This window comes from Otolemur garnettii, unplaced genomic scaffold, assembly GCF_000181295.1.
Source record: "Otolemur garnettii isolate 467f Iridium unplaced genomic scaffold, OtoGar3 scaffold00013, whole genome shotgun sequence".
NCBI classification, from domain to species: domain Eukaryota; kingdom Metazoa; phylum Chordata; class Mammalia; order Primates; family Galagidae; genus Otolemur; species Otolemur garnettii.
The window spans coordinates 30,659,220-30,668,553 of NW_003852408.1; the positions used below are offsets into that span (position 1 = coordinate 30,659,220).

At 38.3% G+C, this 9,334-nt stretch overlaps 1 protein-coding gene across 1 annotated transcript in view; it reads right to left on the minus strand.

Moving 5' to 3' along the window:
- SGO2 (shugoshin 2) overlaps window positions 1-9,334 on the minus strand; it is a 47,136-nt gene that overhangs the window by 14,134 nt on the left and 23,668 nt on the right. The window contains exon 5 of the mRNA XM_023510386.1: window positions 6,202-6,287. Coding sequence (XP_023366154.1) covers window positions 6,202-6,287 — 86 coding nt within the window. The remainder of the gene's footprint in view (window positions 1-6,201; window positions 6,288-9,334) is intronic.

Below are 9,334 nucleotides of genomic sequence, written 5' to 3' on the forward strand. Positions count from 1 at the left end.
GACATGAAGGCTATGTTAACCAGTTTGATGGAAATGTTTCAAGCTGTATGTGAAAATACCACACTGTACCCCAGAAGTGCATAAATGTACATAGTTACCATTCAATAAAAAAAAAAAAAAGAATGGCTACAATCACAAGAATACACAACAATAAGTGTTAGTGAGGGTATGAATAAATCAGTACTCTAATATTTTGCTAATGAGAATATAAAATGGCACATCACCTTTGAAAAACAATTTGACAGTTTCCCCAAAAGTTAAACACAGAGTTACCACATCAACAGAAATTCCACTCGTAAGCATATATTCAAAAGAACTGAAAACACAAAAGTTTGTAAATGAATGTTTAAAATACCATTATTCATACTAGCCCCAAAGAAGAAACAATAAAAATGTCCAAAAATTGATGAATGGATTTTAAAAATGTGCTATATCCATACAATAAAATTTTATTCAGTCAGAAAAAGGAATGAAACACTAACACATGCTACAACATGAATGAACCTTGACAGGGGTACGCTAAAGGAAAGAAGCCGGACGCCAAAGCCCATGCTATGTGATTTTATTCGTACTAAATGTCCAAAGTGACCAAAGCCATTTAGACAGAAAGTAAATTAGTGGTTGCTACAGGTAGGGGAGCAAAGACCATAGGTAAGGTGACTGCTAACAAATACGAGATTTCTTGCTAGAGATGGAAATATTTCAGAATTGGACAGTGGTGAAGGTTGCATAACAGTAAAATAATAAAAATCACAGCATTATTACGTTAAAAGGGCAAATTTCACATTATAAGAAATTTCATGTTATGTGAATTTCATATCTCAATGTTTTAGCACATTAACTATCATATGAGTTGTACTTGACTCATGCTAGTTTTAAGCCTCATGATGCATATAGCTGCTGGATATGAGGAAAGGTCCATAACTTGCCTGTGGGCTGTGAAACTTGTGCTCCTGTTTTCACTGTCACTTACACAGCTTCCCCACCTCCCATTGCCCTGCTCCAGCTGGCCTGCTCATGTGTGCCACACATGCTGGACTATGTTCTCCAATTACTATAATTCTCAATCGTACATTTCCCCCTTGAATGTTTGCCTGGTGGCTCTTTGAACAAAATCTATAGATAGCATGCAGCAATGGGACCTTGTTGAACATACTCATCAGGTGTAATTCAGAAATCTTCATCCAGGACCACCCAAAGTCTACTCCAGACACAACAAATGACAACTCAGTTCTCAGAAACCAATTCAGTAAGTATGCCGTGAGTCACATACAACTCATGTATGCAGTATAAAAACTAATTCTAGCTTCACATGAGTTTCTTATAACTCACACATAGAAAACAAAAAATAACAAGTTTTTCATTAAATTAGAAAGGATCATTTTGTTTTTGAAGTTTTTAGTCTATTTTTATAATAAAGCACTTTGACCCCAAGGGAAAACAATTTTTTTCTAGTATGGCAGTCAATATGTTAAAAAGGAAATAATAGCCATGCACGGTGGTTCATACCTGTAATCACAGTACTGTGGGAGGGTGAGGCCGGAGAATTGCTTGAGCTCAGGAATTCAAGACTTATCTGAGCGAGAGTGAGACCCCCAACTCATAAAAAAATGAAAAACTGGCTCAACGCCTGTGGCTCAAGTGGCTAAGGCGCTAGCCACATACACCTAAGGTGGTGGGTTGGAATCCAGCCCAGGTCTGCCAAAACAACAATGACGGCTGCAACCAAAAAATAGCCTGGCGCTGTGGTGGGAGCCTGTGGTCCCAGCTACCTGGGAGCCTGAGGCAGGAGACTCACTTGAGCTCAGGAGTTGGAGGTTGCTGTGAGCTGTGATGTCACCGTATTCTACCCAGGGGGATAGCCTGAGGCTCTGTCTCAAAAAAAAAAAGAAAAACCCAGCTGGGCACCAAGGCAAGCTCCTATAATCCAAGCAGCTTACGGAGGCTGAGGCAGCAGGATGCCCACAGCCAGAGTGTGAGGTTGCAGTGAGCTATGACGCCATTGCACTCTACTCAGGGCTTAAGGTGGGACTCTGTCTCAACAAAAACAAAAACAAAAACAAAGAAAAAAGAAAATAATAAAGAATAGATATATAAAGCAGAAAAAAAATGAGTAAAAGAAAATCACTGAAGCCCAAAGCCAAGTTTTCTGAAAGAACAATAGAACTGACATACCTCTAGCTAATTTCATCAAGTAAGATACAAATTACCAATATTAGGAAAGAAAGGCTCTCACTACAGATGCTAAAAGTATTAAAATAAGGGCATATTATAAACAACAGTATGCAAATAAACTTGATGGTTTAGATAAAATGTACGATTTTTTTGATAGACATTTTCTAAATCAAGTTGAAAAAAACCCAGAAAATATAAAGCCCTTTAAATTAATAATTTAAAAGACTAGGCCAAAATTACTTCTCTTGTGAATTCTATTAAAGACTTAATTACAAAGTCTTTTAGAAAACAGAGGCAGAGGGAATGTTTCTAATATCATTTTATGAGGTCAACATAACCCTTACCAAAATCTGTTAAAGATTTTATAAGCAATTAACAGACACAGGACATTTTCAAGAAAATATTAGCAAATCAAACCTAGCAATATATATAAAGAATAATACAGCATGACCAAGTGGAATTTATTCTGGAAATTCAAAGCTGGCACTAAACCATCAATACTATACTAATGGAACAAAGGGGAAAAATCATGATTCTCTCCACAAATACAGAAAAAGCATCTGATAAAATCCAATGTAAGTTCATTATAAAAACTCTCCAAAAACCAGAAAAAAAAAGAACTTCTTCAACTTGCATATGAAAAACGTGAAGCCAGGCAGGAAGAAATAGAAAATATGAAAATTCTTATATCTACTAAAGAAATCAGATATTATCAAAAACTTTCCACAAGAAAACTGCAGGCCCAGGTAACTATGGCTAGTATAATATAAATGCAAAAACCTAACAAATTATATCACAAGAAACAAAACTTATAAACCATTTTTATCATTAATGTATACATAAAAATCTTTTTGTTTTTCCTTTTCTGAGTTTTTTTTTTTTTGGCCAGGGCCGGGTTTAAACCTGCCACCTCCAGTATATTGGACTGGCACTCTACTCTCTGAGCCACAGGAGCTGCCTTATGTAAAAATCCTTTTAAAAATTAGTAAATAGGGCTCGGCGCCTATAGCTCAACCGGCTAAGGCGCCAGCCACGTACACCTAAGGTGGCGGGTTCGAATCCCCAGCCCGGACCCACCAAACAACAATGATAGCTGCGACCAAAAAAAATAGCCGGGCGTTGTGGCGGGCGCCTGTGGTCCCAGCTACTTGGGAGGCGGAGGCAGGAGACTCGCTGGAGCCCAGGAGTTGGAGGTTGCTGTGAGCTGTAATGTCACGGCACTCTACCCAGGGGGACAGCTTGAGGCTCTGTCTCAAAAAAAAAAAAAAAAAAAAATTAGTAAATAGGCTCAGCACCTATAGCTCAAGAGGCCAAAGTGCCAGCCACATACACCAGAGCTGGCAAGTTCGAATCCAGCCTAGGCCTGCCAAACAACAATGACAACTACAATCAAAAAATAGTCGGGCACTGTGGCTAAATAAATGGAATGCTATCTCATATTTATGAACAGAACGCTCAATTTATCAATTTTCCCCAAACTAAACTATATTCTGCATAATTCTAGTTAAAATTCCAACTCTGTATGTGTAAATTGACACAGTCCTTCATGAAAAAAACTGGCAAGCTATTATAAAATTCACATGGAAATGCAAAGGACAAAGAATAAATAAGCTGGCTGTGTATAGTGGCTCAAGCCTGTAATCCTAATACTCTGGGAGGCAAGTCAATTGCTTGAGCTCAGGAGTCTGACACTAGCCTATGCAAGAGACTTTGTCTCTAAAATAAAAAAAAATATGAAAGGGTTGATAATAAAACTTTTAGAATAAAACAAAAGACCATCTTATGACCTTGTAAATCAGTAAAGATTTTCTTCTTATAAGAACACAAAAAGTAGGGGGGTATGCACACGCACACAGGTTGGATTTTATAACAAACTTCTGTTCATCTAAAGGCAACATTGACAATGAAGGACAATCCACAGAGCAGAAGACATTTGTTATACACAAAGTATATAAAGGACTTTAAAAAAAAATGACATGATAACCCAACAGAAAGAAAATAAACATATGAACTGATACCACTATACATCCCACAAAATGGCTAAAATGAATGGATACAGAACAACAAGAATTCTCATAATTTACTGAGGAATGTAAATTAGTATAATCCCTTTAGAAAACTGTTTGGCAGATATATACAGAGGGTGCCAAAAAAATGTATATGTGCACATATTTATACACACATACTCAGTACTTCTACTCCAAAGTATACACTTGACAGAAATGTGTCAAAACACATATAAATGGCAGCCCTAGTTGTAACAGACCCAAATGGGAGGGGTGGCCCCTGTGGCACAGTGAGTAGGGCGCCAGCCCCATATACCAAGGGTGGCAGGTTCAAACCTAGCCCTAGCCAAACTGCAACAACAACAAAAATAAAAACTAGCTGGGTGTTGTCACAGGCACCTGTAGTCTCAGCTACTTGGGAGGCTGAGGCAAGAGAATGGCCTAAGCCCAAGAGCTGGAGGTTGTTGTGAGCTGTGTCACCACAGCACTCTACCAAGGGCAACAAAGTAAGACTCTGTCTCAAAAAAAATAAAAATTAAAAAAAAAAAATTGAAATGTTCCGTATAAGAACAGACAAACTGTGGTGTAATCTTATAATGGAAGACTATACATCACTGAGAATGAATGACTTACAACTACATACAGCAACATGTCTGAATCTCACTAACATAATGCTGAGCCAAAGAAACCAGAGACAAGAAGCACACATATTGTATCATTTCACTATATGAAGTTCAATACCTTGCAAAATTAATCAATCTGTAGGAATCAGGATCATATTTCTTTAGGTGGGTAATGACCACAAAGGGGGCACAAGGCAGTAGTATAGGAGACGCTGGTAACCTATTATTCCTTGGTCTGGGTGTTGTTTATTCACATGTTCACTTTGTGAAAATCTACTACGTTCTCATATGCATACTTCAAACAACAGTTTACCTAAAAACACACAGTGCCTTACTATGTGGCCCTAGGTAGAGTGCCATGGTGTCACAGCTTACAGCAACCTCAAACTCTTGGGCTTAAGCAATTCTCTTGCCTCAGCCTTCCAAGTAGCTGGGACTACAGGCGCCCACCACAATGCCTGGCTATTTTTTTGTTGCAGTTGTTTAGCTGGCCCGGGCTGAGTTCAAACCTGCCACCCTTGGTGTATGTGGCTGGCACCATAACCACTGTACTATGGGTGCTGAGCCAGGATACAATTTTTTTGAAGCTGACACTTGCATGATTTGCATGTCTATATGAAACGATACGTGCATACTGACAATCAATGTATTTCTGAAAAAGAACCAAGGACCTAAAATACAATAAGACTTACTATTTTAAAACTCTAACAACTAAAATTTACTGGTACAAATTGATGATAGTATGCATAATAGGCAAATCAATGGAACAAACTAGAAAGAATAAAAAGTTATATAGTAGATATGAGAATTTTTACTATGGTACAGATAGCATTTCAATACATAAGTGCATTTACTTATGTAGTTAAGTAAAAGCATTAAACTTATAAGTTATATGACAGGAAGAATACTGTCTAAAAGAAACAAGAGAATTTTGATCAGTGCTAATAATTAACTGAGTCACTGACTTTTAAAAAGACACCTTTGAAATAAGGTGCTTTCTAAGACTTATAATCAAATTAATTAAAAATTGAGAATTTTGGACACGAGGAGAATAACAAAGATCAAAGTTAACTTTAAAGCTTGGGGCAAGTACACAAGATAATAAAAGTAGAAACAGGCATCAGATTTACCCAGTAAAAAACAAGATGAAGCTAGTTGTGACCTAGAGGAAAAGAAAAAAAGTAAAAAAAAGTAGCAGGACACTACAGATGAACTTGGTTATTGAACTGAGGAGTAAGTTTCCTTGGAGTCTAGGAGACAACCTATATTTACCACTTCATCCCCACTTTAATAGGCAACTACAGGTTGATGAATCTTGAACACCGTACAACGCACATAACACTGTGTTATATAAAATCTTTGTACTCTGCACCAGTCTAATTCAAGCCCATATTTACCTTGCAAATGGAAGACGCATCGACTTGCACCATTTACTAATCCGTTTCTTCTCACTGGCTGGCAGTTGAAAGGAATTCTGATGGAACTATTTTTGAAAAGAGCAAAGAAGATGGAAAGAAAGTTTCTAACCTCATTAAATCATGGTTTTGTTTTTTTTTTGAGTACCAAATCATACAATGACATCAAAAGTAAAAGAACAATTTTTATATTAGCCTTCAATAGTTTAATGAGAATAATGTGATGATAAGGTTATAGCACAGTTCATCCTTAATCATGCCAACCAAAGATAATAACTACTAATATTTTGGCATATAACCTTCCAAACATTCTTCTGTGCATAGGAATAAATACATATGGTTTTACCCACATATATGTAGTATCTTTACTTACATATGCAATAGATTCATGTTTATATATGTATGCATATTATGGAATATATTGATTGGATTTTACATATTTTAAATAACTTTTAAAATTCAAAGTCTGAGTGATTTAATTTATCTTTTATATTTTTACTTATCTATATTTTCTAAATTTCTGACACAAACCTATTTTAATTACTTAATAAGGACCAAAAAATCAGGTAACATGCAACCATGTTTTTCTATGACAGAGCTAAGCTGTAGCAGAAATAGGGGTATGGCCAGATTAACAAGCTTATGTTAAAATGCATATGAAAATGAAAGACCTAGAGTAGCTAAAGCAACTCTGAAAAAAAAAGAAGTTAGAGATTCATAGTAAGTGAGACAGTATAGTATTAGCATAAAAATAGACAAAGATTAATTAAATTGAACTGAGTTCAGAAATGAACCCACACATATTTGGTCAGTCAATTTTTGACAAAGGCACAAAGCCAAATGGGGAACGTTGACTTCCACACTTGCCAAGCTATAACAAAGCAATTCTCCTTCAACCCAGGGGTACTGTCAGAAAGGGCATGGGTTACCCCAGAATTGAAGAACACCTTCCTAACCAGGGTTGTCATTGGCCTGGTTTTATTTAATTAATTAATTTATTTATTTATTTTGAGACAGAGCCTCAAGCTGCTGTCCTGGGGTCACAGCTCACAGCAACCTCCAACTCCTAGGTTCAAGCGAGTCTCCTGCCTTCGCCTCCCAAGTAGCTGGGATTACAGGCACCTGCTACAACACCTGGCTATTTTTTGGTTGCAGCTGTCATTGTTGTTTGGCGGGTCCGGGCTGGATTCGAACCTGCCAGCTCAGGTGTATGTCGCTCGAGCCTTAGCTGCTTGAGTCCGTCTTACGAGAGGGTCAGTCAGGTTATGGCCATTAAGAGGAGATAGAGGCTTGGCACCTGTAGGTCAAGAGGCTGAGGTGCCAGCCATATACACCAGAATTGGCGGGTTCAAATCCAGCCTGGGCCTGCCAAACAACAATGGTGTTGTGGCAGGCTACTTGGCAGGCTGGGGCAAGAGAATTGCTTAAGCCCAGGATTTGGAGGTTGCTGTGAGCTGTGAAGCCACGGCACTCTACCCAGGGCGACAGCTTGAGGCTCTGTCTCAAAAAGAAATAAAAAATAAAAAGAGGAGATAGAGCAGAGACTCAGGAATAAACAAAGTTTATTGTACTCACAGGTCCTAGAGATAAGAGGTACAGTGTGCCACCACACAGGGTCACATGGAAAAGACAACAGGGTGATCAGGGTGAGAGGCAAGGCAGGACAGGGTGAACAGTCTAGAATTGGCTAGTTTGGAGTAATTCTGGCAGGTTCTAAGATACAGAAGAGGTCCCCAGTTGTCTAGTGCCTGGTCCAAGGATGATCAGAGCAGAGTAATATTGCCCTCTGAGATGTAAGGGCCATATAGGGGAGGTATAGCTCTGGATTGGTTAGGTGCTAGCATCAAAGGTGCTATAGCTTGATGTCTCCTCTAAAACTGACACTGAAATTTAATTGCCACTGTGATGGTATTAAGAGGTGGGCCCTTTAAGAGAGGATGAGTAGAGGATGGATTATGCGTCATTATCCTAGGAGTGGGATAGTTATCACGGGAGCTCAGCCTCTCTTTCTGTCTTGCATGCTTGCTCGCCCTCCAGCCTTCTGCCATGGGATGACCCTCATCACACACCAGTGCTTTTAGACTGCCTCAGATCTATAAACCAAATAAATCTCTGTTCTTCATAAATTACCCACTTGGGTATTCTGTTATAGGAGTAGAAAATGGACTTTAAAATGGTATGCTCCTGGCTCAGCATTCCAAAGAATCACTTAGCCCTAGGAAGGGCAGTGCCTCCTCAGCCAATTATGTTTTTAGAGAGGTCAAAACATCATAATATACAGAAAATGCCATGTGTATACTACACATCACTACTTGGTGGTAAGAAAGAACTTCCCTTCATTTCTTCTATGCAGAGGAGGTCCAATGCAGAACTAGGATTTTCATCACTCTTCAGTGGTAACAACTGCTGCTTTCATTCTCCCTCTCTGCCTGGTGTTACTAGAAGCCACGAAAGTAACGAGGTGCCCCTCCCTATTCCACCCAGGGTGGCATCAGCCCAAACTCTCGGCCCCATTCGTTGGGTGTCAACAGAGGCTAAATGGGAAATCTAAAATTCAATCCCCGTTTGGCAGTGGGCAGCACCTCCCCTTATTACCAGCATTCATATCAAAGAAGTCCAATAAAACAGAAGATTAACAGACCTATTATACCCAAGATATTATCAAATCACTTACACTAAAAATTAGAAAATTCTCACTATGAATGAGAAAACAATCAACAGACACAACATGGAGATGGCACAAATGTTGGGATCATTTGTCAAGGATTTTAAGGCAATCATCATAAAAATGCTTCAACAAGAAATTACTAACGTGCTTAAAACAAACAAAGTCTCAGCAACTAAATAGAAACATAAAGAACCAAATGGAAATTTAAAACTGAAAAATATAATAACTAAATAAAATTAAAAATCCAATGGGCTCAAAAGCAAAACAGACAGGACAGAGGGGGGATAAAATCAGTGAACCTGAAAATAGAATAAGAGAATTTATCCAAACTAAACTATACAACAGAGAAAAGAAACTGAAACAATTGACAGAGGGTCAGGTATTTGAGGACTATGGTAAAATATATAGCATTTATGCCCTCAGAGTTCTAGAAGGAAAGAAGGAAGA